Raw genomic sequence first — 18,752 nt, forward strand, 5'->3', positions numbered from 1 at the left:
TTGCTTAGAGTTCTATAAAATTGTCCTGTTCAAGGGTATGATCTGAAATTTTACTTTTAGAAAATGTAAATTGGAATAGGTCAGGGCTCTTCCATGGATTTGTAAACAGTGAGACTTATTTGCAAATGTATCAGAACAAAATAGTGACTGTCTTTAGATGACAAAAAATAAATGACCCGCTCACAGGTCTGATTCCAGTGCGATTCTCATGGAACCCGTCCTTCGCACACGACACCACATTTGAATCATCTTCCGAATGTAGATGAATGTGTGTCAGCACTGTTCAACTCTTAGAGAATTTTTTCACACCCTCTAGAATGTTTGCTTTACTAATAAAAATGTGTATACACATAGAACCTAGTTACTCTCTCTTTAATTTGAAAAGCTTCTCATGTGCTTTAAGTATAGGAAATAGGCCTAATTCGTCCAAGATTTCTCTTTGGTAAGGAGAAAGAATAAATCCTTGAGATGTTTCAGGGGCCCACTGAAGCATCTCCAAGACATTTCTAGGTTAAGAAGAACTCTTTTAAAATTTCAATGCTGGGATGCTTTTCAAACTTATTTGACCTAAGGATTATATATTGTTATGAAATAATATTTGATTTTTATTTAGTTAAGATGATAATAAAATGTATGAAACATTAGTACATGCTGGAAAAATTTCAGTTCCTAGGATAGAGGGAAGTGATTTCTTTGAAATTTGATCAAGTATCTTATGACCCCAATATGACACATAAATGTTCTAATAAAACAGAATCTGACCTTTCTAGGCAGATACAAGAACTTTTTCCCACTTAACATACTGAAATAGAGCCATATAAATTCTGTATTAGCTTAGTTTTGATATTTAGATTTATTTACCTAGTTAAATTCATTATTAAGCTTATGTATATAATTTCCAGATCTCTTTATAAACCATGTTCCACTTACACAGTCCTTTTGCTGTGTTTCTTCTTAAGTCATTGAGAAATGACCAACTTTAGAACAAATTCTTTCTCTTTCTTCAACAAGTACTCTGACATTTTGTATCTTTTATTGCCAAACCATATGTTACTCAGGAGTCCAACCAGGCAGCTACACCGCACTTGTGTTTGTGATATTCTGAAAAACACCTCCCGGAGGAGCAGCACAGGTGAACGTGCTGTGGACATGACATTTGTTACTCACAGTACAGGGGAGCTCACCGATGGGGCAGATGGTTGCAAGATGAGCTGAACCCTGCATCCAGCTGTGGTGCTACTTATAGGTCTAGAAAGGGAGCAATGGCAGCAGGGAGGGAGCCACGGTAGCCTGTGAGAACGCTACAGGGTTGGGATAAACACAGGGGCCTTCAGAAGGCTGGGAGATCCAGACTGTTGTCCCTGCTCCTTATGGCTGCTGGCCAGGCAGCCTCCTCTTCTCTGAGGTGAAGGGACCATATCTTGAGCTACCCCACACACCACACAGACATTACCCCTCCACCTCACAATCTTTGCATTAGCTGTTTTGGAGGAGAAGTCCCTGGGTGGTGAGAGCATCAGTGTGTTGAATCGACCTCCTACAAGTACAGTACCAGCTATACCCCAAGAGGAGCAGAAGAAGGCAAATGCTGAGAAAGCCAAGGAGGACATGGCTTTTGTCTTTCCCTGACCAGACAATGCCCAAGATTTTGACAAAGAAACCAGGTCCCTGCATGTGTAGGGCACTGAAGTCTCCCTGCCTGATGGAAGAGAGACAAGGGAATGGGATCTGAGACTGGAACAGAGCGGCTGTTAGCTGATTCTCCCAAAGGAGGGGTAGGCTGGAATCCCCAAAGCACCATCACCTTGATAGGGAATTTTTGTGTCCAGCTCAACCATCTCGTGACAAGTGCATTCAGCCAAACGATTGAGTCTCACTTCAGGAGGTGGAGCTGCAGACAGGCTTCTAGAGTGAGTGCTGTGTTGTGTAAACAAGCATTCTTTAGGTTGGCAAATATATTTCAGAACTTCTAGAAATCCGGCTCTTCCACTGGTAAACACATATTTACAATTTTAAGAGACATATTTCTAATAAAGAATATCACTTCTGTTGTATCCACACCTGCCCAGGTTTTGGGTGTTTAAAAGACTCACTATATATTTTTTATTCTAATTGCCCAGTGGGAATTAGACTCAAAGTTTTAAAGGCCATGAATCATTTGTTGAAACAAAGAAAGTCTTGGCCTAATTTAAGAAATTACACATGTAACATCTCCAAATGTGTTAAAGTGGGAGAAAGAAAAACAGTAACAGATGAGATGTGTCATTAGCAGAAAGAGGTTGTCAAAATTGGTGTAATAACTCGTTTAGCTAGAGGACGGTCAGTTATAGAAGGAGTAGAGAAATGTGCTGTGGACGGGGTTACCTCGGGCCCTCAGGGGTCCTGAGCAATGGCCCAGTCTAGATACCCTCAGGATAGATTTGCCCCATTCAGGCACGGGGTTCAACCCCACACTGGCAGATAAATACGAAGAGAAAGTGTGTGGTAGTCTCATGGACGTGTGTACCTTGTGCCCGGAGAGTGGTTTTCCCATCAACCAGGACATTGGCTAGTTGCCCCAGGGATGGATTCACCCCACTCAGACGGGAGCGTCAATTTGGGAATGGCACACAGAGGAACAAAAATAGAAAGCACGTTTGCACCGTGGGCACATCTACAACACATCCCAAACTCCACGCAGGCTACAAAAGGCTTAGTAAGGGGTCCCTTTGCACATCAGGGGTGATCAGCTCCTGGCCCACTGGACCCCATCTCCCAGGTGTCACCTGAGGACAGTGATGTGGTGACATGACTCCATGTCCAGAGGGCAGCTTTACCTTCAGTCTCAGCATTGACATTTTTGATGAGGGACTAACTATGAAGCTGACAGGTAGGTTTCCTCCACAATGAGGATGAGAAGAGCCAGGAGGATGAATTAAAGTGGGAGAGAGAAAGAAGATAAAATAATACCGGTGCCTCACATTGGACACCAGAATGTTACTATAAGGGAACCGGCCCAGAGCGAGTCTGTCTCAAACAAACTAGCACGTAGTGTGTAGATTCTTGACTTTGAGTAGGAAAGATTTCACATCATGAGTCCAGGTGGTTTTGAGAGTACTTTTTTTTAAGGCTGGTGATAGTAAACAAAGAAAGGTCTTAGAGTAGAAAAAGAGACAAGAGAGATTGCAGGTGGTGCTTTGCTTTGGCTCCCTAGAAACATTATAGGAAAGTAGTGAGCCAAGATAGGGCTGCTGTTGGCTCACTGGGAAGCCATGGAGACAGGATCAGTGGGTAAGCCTGAGTCGAGCTGCTACCTGGGCTGCAAAGCTTCTGGGGATCCTTAGAATTTAGGAGGAAGTAAAAAGTTCATGCCTGGAAGGGCCATGGGCATGCTCTGGACTGAGCTGGCTCTGAGTTCTGTTGCCTGCTGCCCATAAGAACCGTGACTCCCAATACCAGAATCTTATGAAAAGGAAAGGAGCTATTTATTTAAAAGTTATACCAGTTTAGAATAATAGTGGAATTCTGCCGTTATATCTCACTCCCTTAATATTTTAAAATATTTTATTTATTTATTTTTAGAGAGGGGGGAAGGGAGGGATAAGGGGAGGGAAAGAAACTCCACAGTCTGGTTGCCTCTCACGTGCCCACCACATGGGACTGGGCCTACAACCCTGGCATGTGCCCTGACTGGGTATTGAACTGGCGACCCTTTGCTTCACAGGCAGGCGCTCAACCCACTGAGCCACACCAGTCAGGGCTCACTCCCTTTAGAAACAAAGAAATACCCACAAAGTCATAGTCCTGCCCTCTCTGCGCCCCCTCCGCCCCGGGCCAAACCTGGGCAGTCAGAGGTTCCATAACTCAGGAAGACAAACAGAGACTGGCTTAGCTGGGCAGATTCCTGTCAGTATTCCAGCTCCCTATAGTCATCCATGCTCGACCAGGTTCCTACTCTTAATCCATAATCACAACCTCCTGGTAGGCTCCGGGAATTCTTCTACATCCTTTCAAACCACATGGCCAAAACTCCTGTCTCTGCTTTCTTTAGCCATATTGAAGAAGCGTTCTTTGTGGGGACCTGGCATATCCCAGCCTCTTTAGCGATGGGTCTTGGTCATTTCTACTGTAGTGATGTGTGACAAGCCCTGGTCACCGCCTTGGTGTCTCAGGATACCGGGCACAGAATACCGCCCCCTCCAACCGCTCCCCGAAGGACTCGGGAGTGGGGTGTGACACAAAAGTTATTTCCGTTGGGACACACTTGCAGGGGCGGGACTTCCGGCGTCCTCCTCCTGGCGGGCAATTTGCTTCCGCCAGGATCCGCTCAATTACGCGCTCAGAAGGTCCAGTTCACTGGGTGCCGGTGGAGATGCCGGGGCGGGGAAGGCGCCAGAGTCGCGGTCCACAAAGCTCTCCCGAGAGGAAGAAGCTGGGCGACGCTGCCCGGGTGGCCCGCGCAAGGGCGGAGATCGCGGTCGCCATGGCCGGGGCGGCCTCCTGTCCCGCCGCCTCCGAGGGTCCTCGAGCTCAGAGTGCGTTGGCGGCGTCCCGGAGGCGCCCGGCTGAGGTGAGTGCGCGTCCCCCCACACCTCCGCCCACCTCAAGCGCCTCACCACCCCGAACCCCCGCATCCCTGTGCCGACGCCCTGCAGCCCAGCTTCGCGGGTGGGTCCCAGACGAAGGCTCACTGCAGAGAGCAGTGCTGTGGTTTCTGCGGGCTCAGCCGGTACAGTGCAGCATGGACAGGGCTTATTCGTATCTGAAACTCCCACGCGGATCCGGGTGGTGCCTGTTGAAGCAAAGAGCAAAGGGGACGCAGGGTGGACTTAAGCGCCAATCATTCGGGGTTGTGCTGGATCCTGCTGGAACATAACAAGCACTCCTTGGCTGCCGTGTGCCTGGTTCATGGGTGGGTCCAGAGAGATGCCCGTGTTGTGTGCAGCAGGAAGGTGGCAGAACTGAGGGGAGTGGACCTGGGGTCTGTGATGTGAAGGAGGCAGACATTCCACAAGGGTGTGCACAGCTAGAGGGAGTGTGAGCTGGAGATCCTGGGCCGTGGTAGCAGGATATAGGGGCGGCGGGGATCATAAGCTCGTGTTTGGCTGTGCTTTGGAAGCATGATCTCGGAGACTGGCAGGAAGGATGGGAACCTGTAGTCATGACCCAGGGCTTCGATGACCTTTGTCTGCGATTCGCCTAGTTACTGTCGCTGACTGTGCTAACAGTAATTAATGGGACTGTGAAGAGAGAGCAGCCAGCGCTGGCCTCAGGGCCTGATGTCCACATTGAACTGGGGATCCCTGGAGGAAATACAGGGAGGGAAAGATTTGTAAGAAGTAATATCGCAGTTCTCAGATAGACAGCTCTTCATTCATTTGTCTCCATTGTGACAGGTCGGTGTGGCCTTTGCGGACATTGCCCTGTACTTCTCCAGGGAAGAATGGCGTCTCCTTGATGAAGCTCAGAGACGCCTGTACCTGGATGTGATGCTGCAGAACTTTGAACTTGTATCTTCACTGGGTAATGCCTTCACTCTGCCCGTGGTGTGGAGCAGGCTTTGCATTTCCTCATGCCCCCTGCTCTGTTGGGGGGGGGGGCTCTCTCCTCACACGTGGACTGTAAGCTCTGCTGGATTTCCCAGCTTCCTGAGCAGTGGCTTTCCGTGGTAGGGCTGGTTTCTTTGCAGCACTTTTATCTCCCGCTGCAAAACCTGTACCTGTTGTACTGAAGGCACAGGGAGGGATTTGTGGTTTGTAATGTCACACGGACACTAATAAATACCACCTTGATTCGTGACAAAAAGTATTTTTTCTCTTCCTGTTGGTCATTTATATATACATATTTTGGAAAAGTGTCTCTACAATTTTGGCGAATGAGTCCCTCGAATCCCTTGTATATTTTATATATTAATTCCTTTTCATCTACTGGTACACAGCTTTTCTCATTTGTTCAATTTGGCTTTGCAGGTATTGCTATTTTTTGTTTATTTTTTTTACACTTTCAATATGGCAACTCAGCATTCAGCAAATGTAATGTTGCCGATTTTTCATCAGGCTCAAATGCTGGTTACCAGTGTGTAGGGATAAATTATTTTTAATTATGTTATGTAGAGGGTTTTCCTTGTTTGTTTTGTTTCTTTTTTAATAGTAAGGTGTTACTGTGTTAATAGCCTTCATAAGTTTATGTGACTTTTTCTGACTTGAACACACAATATCTCCAAGCCATATTTTTATATGGTTTGTAAGTATTTTCTCTCATTATGAGATTGCCTATTTTTCTTTTTAATTATGATGATTATTATTTTTATATTATATTGACTTCTATTTTTAGCTAAAAGAAAAGGGAGGGAGAAAAACAGTGATGTGAGAGAGAAACGTTGCTCCTTCACCTCTCTCTCCTGCCCCCATCGGGGACTGAACCCCCAGTCCACTCATTGGCCCTGTCTGGTAATGCAATAGGCCTCCTCTAGCTTTGAGGGACGATGCCCATCCCTCTCAGCCATACTGGTCATGGCTGCCTTTTCATTTCATTATATTCAGTGCTATTCTGTGAAAAAGTTTTTTCATTTGTCTTAGTCCGGTCTCTTTATCTTTGCTTTTTTGGGTAGTGGTGGATGTCACATTCAGAAGACTATTTCAAAAACATATCTTCAGCCCTGACTGCTGTGGCTGAGTCCTGCAAACTGGAAGGTCACCTGTTGGATTCGAGGTCAGGGCACATGCTGGGTTACAATCTCGGATCCCAGTTGTTTGCGTGTGGGAGGCAAGAAATCGTTTTTTCCTTCTCACATTGCTGTTTCTCTCTTTCTCTCTCTCTTCCCTTCTTTGGAGAGGAAAAGTAAGTAAAAATCTTTTAAAAGATAATTTTATGATTTTTAAAAAAGCAAACATCTAAAACTTCTCTAGGTTGTCTGAAGAAGTTTTAAGTTTCAGGACTGACATTGAATTTTTTATGAAGTTTGAGCTCATTTTCATCAGTGGTGTCCAGTTTTGTTGTTGTACATGTGAGTGTCCATTATTCCAACACTATTTACTAAGCAAACTGTTTTTTCTTTTTCATATGTCTTGTGTATTTTGGTCAAAAATTAGTTGAAGCCACTGCCTGTGTTTATTCCTGTATTTTCTGTTGTGTTCTATTGGTCTGTGTTCATTTTAATGACACACGGTTTGCTTGCTGTGGCTTTGTTGTAGATTGAAGTCAGAAAGTGTGATGCTACCAAAATTTGCTTTTGCCTGTCTGATGGCCCCCACCCGGGAACTGGCCCTCAACCCAGGCATGTGCTGCCCTGACTAGGAATCCAATTGTCAACCTTTCAGCCTACAGGCCAGCACTCAATCCGCTAAGCCAAACCCATCAGTGCTGTTTTATTATTTAAATTTTTCTGTGTGGCTGATATTCTCCTATTGTTCTCATGCCTGTTTCTTCTTTAAGGTGGCTCCCTTCGTATTCTCTGGTGGCTCATGGATGTTTTTGAAAGTAAATATTTTGGATTCCTTATCAGGCTGTACTTTGAAATCCATTTCTCTATTATCGATAACTGGTAAATTATTATGTTCTATTGGTAGTTTCCTTGTGTTTACTGTTTCTTTTAATGCTCTACTAATGTGTATGCATTTGATGAAGTAGTAACTCCTTTCAATTTTATGGACTAATTCTGGCTAAAGAGATAGATTCATCTGCTTGTGGATTTCAGGGTGGGCTGAGTCTGTGTTGTGTCTCAGTCTTGAGACAAGTCCCACCAACCTAGTCTCCTTGGTGCTACATGAGCTGAGGTCAGAGGATCAAAAAAAAGGGCAGGTCAGAAGTTGCTTTGGCAGCATTTCTTTTCAATGACAGTCGAAGGTTTTAAAGTTTTTGGTGGCACTGAATGTTTGGTTCTTCCTGGAGTAGGCTGTGGACAAAGGGATGTGTTTTGGGTTTCGTGCGGAGAAACTCTGTAGGGTCCTCTGATTTGTAAAGCATGGTGAGTTCACAGATGTTGCAGAGGCTTCTCTGGTTCTTCAGAACAAAAATTTCCAGTGTCTTTCACAGAACAGTCCACTAAAGCCAACCTGGTGCAATCACAGCAGTTGATAGGAGTAACTGTGACCCTTGTTTTTGACCCTTGCTATCTTCAAACTTGTTTGATGACCCATCCTCCCTGTGTTCTTTTCTGTGCTATTCTATGTTTTTTGCTAGTTGCTTTGCTGCTTGTCTTTTGTGTGTGTTTGTATATGTGTGTGCTTGTTTATTGATTTTAGAGAGACAGGGAAAGGAAGAAAAAGGGAAAATCAGCACTTCGTTGTTCCAATTATGTATGCATTCATTGCTGGCTGCTTGTATGTGCCTTGACCAGGGATCGAACCCACAATCTTAGTTTAGTGGGTCAATGCACTAGCCCAGCAGTCTCCAACCTTTTTTGCACCTGGAACCTTTTTACCAGAAGGTGGGGTGTGTGGCATGGCAGTGGAGGGGAACTGGGATGTGCAGCTCAAGTGAGCTTCTTGCTCACCCACTGTGGAAGGGATGCGGAGGAGACAGGAGGCCGAGCTCAGGGGAGCTTCACTTGCAGCCCAGTTCCTAACAGGCTGCTGAGTGGTATAGGTCTGTGGCCCCAGTTTGGGACCACTGCTCTAACCAACTGAACTACCTGGTCAAGGCTGATTTTCTATTTGTCTTAATTAGATTTATATTCCACTCCTACAGGATTGATTTTGTTTGTGGATAGCCATCTACTTGTGGAAGAAGGGAGAATTCTCTTAGGTCTTTATTCATCCATTTTGCTGAAGTCACTCACATAGACCTTTTCTTAAAAATATATTTTATTGATTATGCCATTATGGTTGTCCCATTCCCCCCCCTTTATTCCCCTCCATCCTGCACACCTCCTCCCACCAGCATTCCCCCACTTTAGTTCATGTGCATGGGTCATACATAAAGTTCTTTGGCTTCTACATTTCCTATACTATTCTTAACCTCCCCATCTGTTTTCTACCTACCATTTATGGTATTTGTTCTCTATACCTTTCCTCTCTCTCTCCCCCTCCTACTCCCTTGTTGATAATCCTCCATGTGATCTCCATTTCTGTGGTTCCGTTCCTGTTTTAGTTGTTTGCTTAGTTTTTGTGGTTCTTTTAGGTTCGGTTGTTAATAGCTGTGAGTTTGTTGTCATTTTAGTGTTCATATTTTTGATCTTTTCTTAGATAAGTCCCTTTAACATTTCATATAATGAGGGCTTGGTGATGATGAACTCCTTGAACTTGACCTTATCTTGGAAGTACTTTATCTACCCTTCTATTTTAAATTATATCTTTGCTGGATAGAGTAATTTTGGATGTACGTCCTTGCCTTTTGTGACTTCGTATACTTCTTGCCTGTGATGGTTCTTTTGAGAAATCAGCTGATAGTCTTATGAGAACTCCCTTGTAGGTAACTCTCTCCTTTTCTCTTGCTGCTTTTAAGATTCTCTCCGTATCTTTAATCTTGGGTAATGTAATTATAATGTGACGTGGTGTGTTCCACCTTGGGTCCAACTTCTTTGGGACTCTCTGAGCTTCCTGGACTTCCTGGAAGTCTATTTCCTTTGCCAGATTAGGGAAGTGCTCCTTCATTATGTTTTCAAGTAAGTTTTCGATTTCTTGCTCTTCCTCTTCTCCTTCTGGCACCCCTATAATTCGGATGTTGGAACGTTTAAAAATGTCCTGGAGGTGCCCAAGCCTCTCCTCATTGTTTTTGAATTCTTGTTTCTTCATTCTGTTCTGGTTGAATGTTTCTTTCTTCCTTTTGCTCCAAACAGTTGATTTGAGTCCTGGTTTCCTTCCCATCACTGTTGGTTTCCTATAGATGTTTCTTTATTTCACATAATGCAACCTTCATTGCTGCCTAGGTCTTTTTTATGCTGTTGAAGTACCCAGTGAGTTGCTGGAGCATCCTGATAACCAGTGTTTAGAACTGTGTACCTGATAGGCTGACTATGTCTTTGTCACTTATTTGTATTTTTTCTGGAACTTTGATCTGTTCTTTCATTTGGGCCTTTTTTTTGTGTGTGTGTGTCTTGGTGCTCCTGTTACGTAGTAGGGGTGGAACCTGACTACGATATTCACCAGGTGTTCACCAGCATAGGGCAAGCCATGTTGCTGCATTGTGACGCTGTATGTGGGGAAGGTGTCTGAGAGGGAACAGTGCCATTTGCTCCACTCTCTGATGAATTTCAGTCACTTCCCCCGCTACCCACAATCAAATTGGGCCCTTCTGGTGCTGATTCCCAGGTGGGTGGTTGTGTGTATGTTCTAGGCCCCTGTGGGTGTCTCCAACGAAGTCTCCCGTGAGGCTGGGAGTTTCTCATGCTACCGTGTCAACCCCAACAGCTGTTTTCAGTGAGAGGCTTTGAGGCTTTATGTCCCCCCTCTGAAACTCTGGGTTGTGCGGTGTGTTTCATTCCCTAGTTGTTCCTCCTGGTTTATCTGCACGCGAATGTGGGACTGCCGACTCCACAAGCCACTGCCTCACCCGGTCCACCAGCCATGGCCTTGCCGTGAGTCCTCTCTACCCTGTCTCTGCCCCTCCTACTGGTCTGGATGAATGTTTCTTCTTTAACTCCTTGGTTGTCGGACGTCAAAACATTTAGATTTTCTATCAGTTCTGGGTGTTTTTTGTTTTGAAATTGGTTGTAGTCCTTGTTTTGGTAGAGCGAGGAGGCACAGTGTGTCTACCTACGCCTCCATCCTGGCCAGAAGTCCCCCCACATAGACCTTTTCTCAGTGGTGTCTTGTGCTTTCTTGTTCTACCACAATGTTAGCCATCCACCTCTTCAGTTCTCCTTTTTGAATTTATTTCATCTGCATTCCATGCAATGGCTCTGCTAGGATTCAAGGGGACGTTTCATTTGGGCATTCTGGGAGAAACACAACTCTATACATGCCACAGTGGATGCAGAGGCTGTCACATTTGGGTAACGGGCTGTTGCTAAAGGGTTTGGCGCATGGACTTTGCTAATGTCATAACTAGGAACCCAGTTTGTTGATTAGTATTTTGCTACCATTGCCACTTCCTCACCCCATTCTATTTATGCTTATTTAATGTTGACAAAGTGTCAACTACTCAGTTCTGAGTTATCATTTCTACTCAGTTCATCAGCCCACAGGTAATCTTCACCTATCTAAACTTCGCTCCTTGACCTTATTTTTTTTTTTAAAGATTGTATATATTTTTAAAGAGTGGGGAAGTAAGGACAATAAGAGTAAGAGAAGCGTGTGACGTGTGAGAGGTACATCAATCGGTTGCCTCTTGTGCACACCCAGCTGGGGGCATGGCCCACAATGCAGGCATGTGCCCTGACTATGAATCAAACCAGTGACCTCTCAGTTTGCAAGCTGCCACTCAATGCATTGAGCCACACCAGCCAGGGCCTCAACCCTTTCTATTACAGGCTTTCTTTTGTTTTATTTTTTACTTCACTCTAACTTTGGTCCATGCTTACAGACCCTTGGAATGAACACATATCATTACATTGACCTTGAACATCACAGGATCTAGTACAATTGATCATGCTGAAGTTCAACTCATTCAAATTGTTCTATACAGCCTCACCTCACCAAAGGGAAAGATCCTACAGGCAGCCATTTGTGGAAGAATAGCAGTAGACCCTGACTATCTACTTCATGTTTCATCCTACACTCGTGTCTCTTCTTTGGTGAAATCACCAACACTGCCATACTTTTTGGCCAACTGATGTATAACAGCCATTTCTTCACTGTGTAAATCTCTTGAAAATAACTTCATCACATTATGCCTCACTGTGAGAGCTGGCCATTTATGATGAGGATATTCCTTCCTCCTGAGGTCAACATATACTTCACCAGTGTTTCCTTTTGTTCAGGTTGCTGCTGTGGAACAGAGAACGCGGAAGAACTGATTGAACAAAACATTTCTGTAAGAGTGGTACAGGCAGAGAATCCCAAGGTGGCTTTGTGTTCCCAGAAGAGCCACCCATGTGAGAGTTGTGGGCCAGTGCTGAGATACATTTTCCACTTGACTGAGGAGCAGAAAACACAACATAGCAAGAAACCATTGCGGTGTGGGGCATGTGCAAAACGATTTTACTTCACTACAAAGTGTCACCAGCAGCAAGAGCACTACGTGAGAGAGAAGCCTTTCAGAAGAGGTGGGGACAGGATCCTACTTGCTGAGGGCTGCAATGTCAGTACATCCCTGGAGCTTTTTACCTGTGGGGAGGTTGGACCAGACATCCTTACCAGGTCAGAACATCTCCATCGAGACGCTACTCACACCAGGGACAGGACAAATGAGATCTCACCATCTGGAGAGACTGCTCAAGGCAGAGAAAATTACTTCACCCTGAGTGAATGTAGAAAAGCCATTGGCTGCAACCACTCATATGTTCAAAAGCAGGGTGTGCATACTGGAAGACAGTGTTTTGTGTGCCGTGGTGGTGGAAACCATTTCTCCAGAGTTTCTAGCTGTTGTTATTGTCAGAGAGTTCCCAGTGCAGAAAAGTCACATCAGTGCACTGAATGTGGGAAATCTTTTAAAAAGTTGTCTCAACTTCATTGTCATCAGAGAGTTCACACTGGAGAAAGGCCCTATCAGTGCATCGTATGTGGGAAGTCTTTTAAAAGAAGAAGTAGCGTGTATTTACATGAGAAAATTCACACTGGAGAAAGGTCTTATGAATGTAGGGAATGTGGGAAATCTTTCAGCGAAAGCACTCGCTTCCATTATCATCAGAGAGTTCACACAGGGGAAAGGCCTTATGCGTGCAGTGAATGTGGGAAATCTTTTACCAGAAGTGATATCCTTCTTTCTCATCAGAGACTTCACACTGGAAAAAGGCCTTATGAGTGCAGTGAATGTGGGAAATCTTTCTTCCGAAGGAATTCACTTCATTGTCATCAGAGAGTTCACACTGGAGAACGGCCTTATGAATGCAATGAATGTGGGAAATCTTATAGCAGTAAAGGTGCTCTTCGTTCTCATCAGAGTTTTCACACAGGAGAAAGGCCTTATGAGTGTAGTGAATGTGGGAAATCCTTCTTCCAAAAGAGTGCGCTACATTATCATCAGAGAGCTCATACTGGAGAAAGACCTTATGAGTGCAGTGAATGTGGGAAATCTTTTCAGAGTAAAAGTAGCCTTTGCTCTCATAAGAGTCTTCACACTGGAGAAAGGCCTTATGCGTGCAGCGAATGTGGGAAATCCTTCTTCCAAAACAGTGCACTTCGTTATCATCAGAGAGCTCATACTGGAGAAAGACCGTATGAGTGCAAGGAATGTGGGAAATCCTTCTTTCAAAAGAGTGCACTTCATTGTCATCAGAGACTTCACACTGGAGAAAGGCTGTATGAATGCAGTGAGTGTGGGAAATCTTTCTTCCGAAAGCATGAACTTCGTTGTCATCAGAATATTCACACAGGAGAAAAGCCTTATGTGTGCAGTGAATGTGGCAAATCTTATCACAGTAAAAGTGGCCTTCGTTGTCATCGGAGTTTTCACACAGGAGAAAAGCCTTATGAGTGCAGTGAGTGTGGGAAATCTTACCACAGTAAGACTGGCCTTCGTTGTCATCAGAGTTTTCACACTGGAGAGAGGCCTTATGAGTGCAGAGAATGTGGGAAATCGTACCGCAGTCACTCTGGCCTGCGTTATCATCAGAATTCTCACACAGGAGCAAAGCCTTATGCATGCAGTGAATGTGGGAAGTCTTACCGCAATAAAATTAGCCTTCGCTCTCATCAGAAATTTCACACAGGAGAAAAGCCATATGAATGCAGTGAATGTGGCAAATCTTATCGCAGTAAAATTAGTCTGCGGTCTCATGAGAGATTTCACACAGGAGAAAGGTCTTATTAGTACAAGGAATGTGCAGAAGGTCTTAGATGATAGGACATGTACAGGATTTTTCTTTCGTGTTAACCATAACAGGGAATTCTGTGAAGCCTGGTCTGAATCAAATCTCATACACCCAAGCATCAACAGTAAGGAGGTTCCCATGATTACCTTTCATATGTGAAGCATGTGTGTCCATGTTGCACTTTCTTGATTTCCCCAGGTGATTTCCCAAATCCACATCCTGCGTATTTCTGTTCAAGGTATATCCCATGTTCCAGCTGTAAGGTTCCAGGAGATTCCATGTGTCATCCAGCTTGTTCTGGTCAGAAAATGTAACTTTTATGATTTGTTGGAGAAAATTAGGAGTAGTCTAGCTGTTTAGGTCTTTTTTTCCTTTTGTTCTCACTACTTGGCTCATTGACGTGGCTCAATTTTGTCCCAGAAATCATCATCTGAATTCAGATGTCAGCTTATAGGAGGACAGCATTTTTGAGGGACATGCGTTCTTTACATAACCAGTGGTCATTTTTGCGTGTCCAAACACCAATTCATGTACTGCCAAGCTGATGTCTTTGGCTTGGTAAAATAATGGAGGACTTTTTCACAAGTCTTTTTTATTTTGGGTGCTCTATTTATTGTGTGGGGTAGTTTACAAGCAGTTTGAGTCTACACAAGCATGAAGACCTGAAGAACTTTTATGTGTGTGTCAACTTTGTCTGTCTCTGTGGGGACAGTTTGGTGCAGAAATCAACTCAGTGTTGTTTGCCAGACTTGCATTCCTGCTCGTGTCCCCCAGGCAGGACTGTGGGCTTTGTTGTTGTTATGAGAAGCTTCAGTGCTGTGAGTGTCAGCAGACATGGAGATCACTGCAAGGAGGGGGTCACTATGACAACCTCAGTATGTCTGGGAGCAGCATGAGTTTTTTTCTTGTAAAGGATGGCAGTATTTTTGCAGGGAATCTCTGGCCCAGGCCTTGCAAAGGGCCATGTGCCATAATGTCTGCAACTCCCTGGGGGATGGTCAAGTGGTAGCACCCTAGAGGGGAGGGAAACTGATTGCAAGAGAAACGCTGCTGTGACAGGTGCTGGAGGAGACTGAGGCAACTAGACGGAATGTGCATTTTCTCAGCGTGCATCCAGACACATTTCTAAGAAAAGACTTCTGGATCGTGTGTACACAGATCACAGGATCTGCGTGAATAGTCACCTGTGTTGATTCAGTCACTTTCATTGAATGTAATCAAAAGGTTTTGTTGCCCCGTACATGTAGCTCAGTTGGTTAGAGTATCATCTTGATAAGCCAAGGTTCTGATTTCAATTCTTGGTCAGGACCCATACAAGAAGCAACAAATGAATGCACGTGTAAGTGGAACTACAAATCCAGATGTCTTTTTCTCCCCCTCCCTCCCTCTCTCTCTGCCCGCCCCTTTCCCTTCTCTCTCCCTCCCCCCCTTTCTGTTTCTCTCTAAAATGAACAAAAAATTTTTTAAAAGTTTGTGGATTTCTGTCACCTCTGACATATTCCTGTCAGAGCCACTGCTGCCCTGGTAGAAAGAAAAATGAAGAAAACATGAATCTGTATTCAGAGATGCAGCTGTTTTGAGCCAGCCAGCAGTGCTGCTGCTTCCAGTGAGGGGTTGGGTTTTTTTGTTTGTTCGTTTTATTTCCTGTTATGGAGGCAAAGTGTCACCCAGAGTGCGTGAGAATGTGGATTGAATATTGAGTTGCTAAACCTATTTTCAAAATGAGTTGCATGTACACATTTTTAAAATCTTGAACCACTTTTACAATGTTACAATTAGTAAACATATTTCAAGTATAATAGTTGATCAGTCACTTACACATGACTTTGAAACCATCACCCTGGTCATAGTACTGATGATTACCGTCACTGGGAATTTACTTCATGGACATTTTAATCTCTCCCATCCCTCACAGCTCTGGAAATAAACAATGATTTACATTTTATTCTAATAAATAGCTTTGTAATTTCTTAATATTAGATGATGCGAATAACATTCTGCTATCATATACATTGAATATATAATTGGAGATTTATTAATGATATATTAGTGACTCATCTGTTTTTGCTGAGAAATAATTCTTTTTTTAAGTATATTTTATTGATTATGCTATTACAGTTGTCCCATTTTTTTCTCCCCTTTCTCCCCCGCTCCCCTTTAGTTCATGACCATGGGTCATACATAATAATTTCATTGGCTTCTCCATTTCCTATACTTTTCTTAACCTCCCTCTGTCTGTCTATCTTGTATCTACCATTTATGCTTCTTATTACCTGTACCTTTGCTCCCATTCTACTCCCTCCTCCTCCCCACTGGTAACCCTCCATGTGATCTCCATTTCTGTGATTCTGTTCCTCTTCTAGGTGTTTGCTTAGTTTTTGATTTTAGAATCAGTTGGTGATAATTGTGAGTCTGTTGTCATTTTATTGGTCATACTTTTGATGTTTTTTTCTTAGATAAGTCACTTTAATATTTCATATAATAAGAGCTTGTTGGTGAGGAACTCCTTCAACTTGACCTTATCTGAGAAGCACTTTTTCTGCCCTTCTATTCTAAATGATAGCTTTGCTGGATAGAGTAATCTTGGATGTAGGTTCTTGCCTTTCATGACTTTGAATACTTCTTTCCAGCCCCTTCTTGTCTGTAAGTTTGTTTTAAGAAATCAGCTGGTAGTGTTATGGGCACTGCTATGTAGGTAAGTTTCTGCTTTTCTCTTGCTGCTTTTAGGATTCTCTTATCTTTAATCTCAGATCATTTAATTCTGATGTGCCTGGGTATGGTCCTCCTTGGTTCCAATTTCTTTGGGACTCTCTGACCTTCCCGGACTTCCTGGAAGTCTATTTTCTGGCCAGATAGGGGAAGTTTTCCTTCATTACTTTTCCAATAAACTTTCAATTTCTTGCTCTTCTTCTTCTGGCACCCCTAGGATATGGACAGTGGAAAGTTTAAGTTGTCCCACAGGTTCCTAAGTCTCTTCCTTATTTTTTTGAATCCTGTTTTTTCCTGCACCTTCTCCAACTGCCTTGCCGCATATCCTCTCCACCCCAGCTGCTCGTTTCTGCCCCTCCTACCACTCTGGATGAATGTTTCTTTAACTCCTTGGTTGTCAGACTTCCATGCAATTCGATTTTTGGCAGTTCTGGTTAATATTTTGTTTTTAAATTTGTTGTCCTTTCATTCGTGGGGGGAAGCAAAGTGTATCTACCTACGCCTCTATCTTGGCCAGAAGTCAAATATTCTCATCTTTGTAGGTAGCACTATGCATGTATCAATTCAATTTGGTTATTTCTAATTTTAAACTATTTAAAATTAAGCTGGTATAAATAATTTGTTATAATTGTTAATATATACATAAGTTTCATTTACCTTTGTCCATCCATAACTCAGTGCACAGTCTGAGTCATAGGGCAGGTCAATGCTTAACTTAACAGAAATTAGCATTTTTTGATCTAAACTGATTGTACCTTTTTGCATTCTTCCAGCAGTGTGTGAGAGATTCCATTCCTGCACGTCCTAGAGAGTATTTGGTTTGGTCAGTCATGTTTTGATGTAAACTTTCTTTTTTTTAACATTGTACTGCTATCTCACTGTTGTTTCCTAATTATGTTTCTAAGGATTCATGATGAGCCCTTTCTCAGATGTGCGTTTGCTGTCTGTATCCTGCTAAATGTCTGACCCTATGTTCTAGCTAATGTGATAGGAGTTTCAGCAGTTTTCTATAACAGAAGGACAGAGAAACAACAAAGATGCATGATGGAATTTCACTCATTTCTGACCTTTCTTGCTTTATGAAATAAAACTTTTTTTGTATTGGAATCAAGTTTTAATGTTTTTTCTCTATATTTTACACAATGCACTGGACACTTTTCATTTTAGCCTTCAGTATTAACATTCTTTATCAGGTGAAACAGTCCAGTCATTTGATAAAGCAATAAGCCCTTGTGTTGCAGTGTGATGTAATCCCATCTTTCTGGTCTCCTATCGTGGGGGCTCTTTGGATGGAACAGGTTTCTGAAGGAGACCCGATGGCATCAGGATGGGCAGGGTATTTTGGAATCTGGCCACTCAGTGCACAGTGAAACAGGTGGGCAGTAATCAGACTTCCCATGGCCCGGATGAGGCACCTTGCATTTGAATCCCTGATTCTCAAATGGTACCCACAGTCAACTTGTTACAGGAGGGAACCCACATGGAGCGGATCCTCCTGAGGCAGCCTGTAGTGTGTGGGGCTTTGACTTTGTGCAGGAAAGATTTCACAACATGAGTCCGGGTGATTTTCAGAGTATGTTTATGAAGGCTGAGGACAGTGTAACCAAGGAAGGACTTAGGGTAGAGGAAGTAACAGGAGAGTAGGTGGTGCCCTGCTTTGGCTCCTTAGAAAAGTTGTAAGAAAGGAGTGAGCCACGGCAAGGCTGCTTTTAGCTCGCAGGGAAGTCAGAAAAAAGGAAGCCTTACAGAGAGATTCAGAGGGTAGTTCATGGTCAAGATGCCACTGGCTGCTAATCTCGTGGGGACAAGTAGAGTTTAGGAGAAAGTACAAAGTTCATGCCAGGGTAGGGGCATGGATGTGCTCCAGACCAGCCAGCCCTGAGCCCTTGTCCTGAGATCTTTTTATTTCTATTTGGTCTGTGACAATCTTAGAACGTTTGGGAATATTTTTTGGTGTGCTGTGGTGTTTTATTTTTATCTTGAGTGTGTGTTGCTTTAATGGGGTATTTTATTATTTGCTTTCTGACTTCATCTGTCCTTGGGTAACTGGCACAAATGACAATTGGATCTCTATTGTCTATTTTCCAGACCACGGAGATTGAAGGTGTGTATTCTCTGGTTAGGGAGGGGAGTTATAGACCATTTGTGCTCAAGTGTCCCAGCTTAGCAGAGATGGGGACTTGTGATTTACTGCTGGTCTAAGTTGCTCAAA

The 18,752-nt window shown here is 43.7% G+C and overlaps 1 protein-coding gene across 3 annotated transcripts; it reads left to right on the top strand.

Moving 5' to 3' along the window:
• The first annotated feature begins 4,288 nt into the window (after window positions 1-4,288).
• Window positions 4,289-18,495, top strand: LOC112312841 (zinc finger protein 418-like). Of its 3 annotated transcripts, XM_053914487.1 has the most exons (4): window positions 5,382-5,502; window positions 6,590-6,690; window positions 10,407-10,495; window positions 11,840-18,495. In XM_053914487.1, exons 2-4 carry the CDS (start codon window positions 6,596-6,598, stop codon window positions 13,828-13,830), a joined length of 2,175 nt encoding a protein of 724 aa, XP_053770462.1. In that variant the 5' UTR covers window positions 5,382-5,502; window positions 6,590-6,595; the 3' UTR covers window positions 13,831-18,495. The 3 variants fall into 3 exon arrangements, with proteins under 3 accessions (XP_045058830.3, XP_053770462.1, XP_045058789.2); XM_045202895.3 differs by lacking the exons at window positions 6,590-6,690; window positions 10,407-10,495 and adding an exon at window positions 4,289-4,549 and having other exon boundaries at window positions 5,376-5,502; XM_045202854.2 differs by lacking the exon at window positions 6,590-6,690 and having other exon boundaries at window positions 5,443-5,502.
• The last annotated feature ends 257 nt before the right edge of the window (window positions 18,496-18,752 follow it).

This window comes from Desmodus rotundus, chromosome 12, assembly GCF_022682495.2.
Source record: "Desmodus rotundus isolate HL8 chromosome 12, HLdesRot8A.1, whole genome shotgun sequence".
Classification (NCBI taxonomy): domain Eukaryota; kingdom Metazoa; phylum Chordata; class Mammalia; order Chiroptera; family Phyllostomidae; genus Desmodus; species Desmodus rotundus.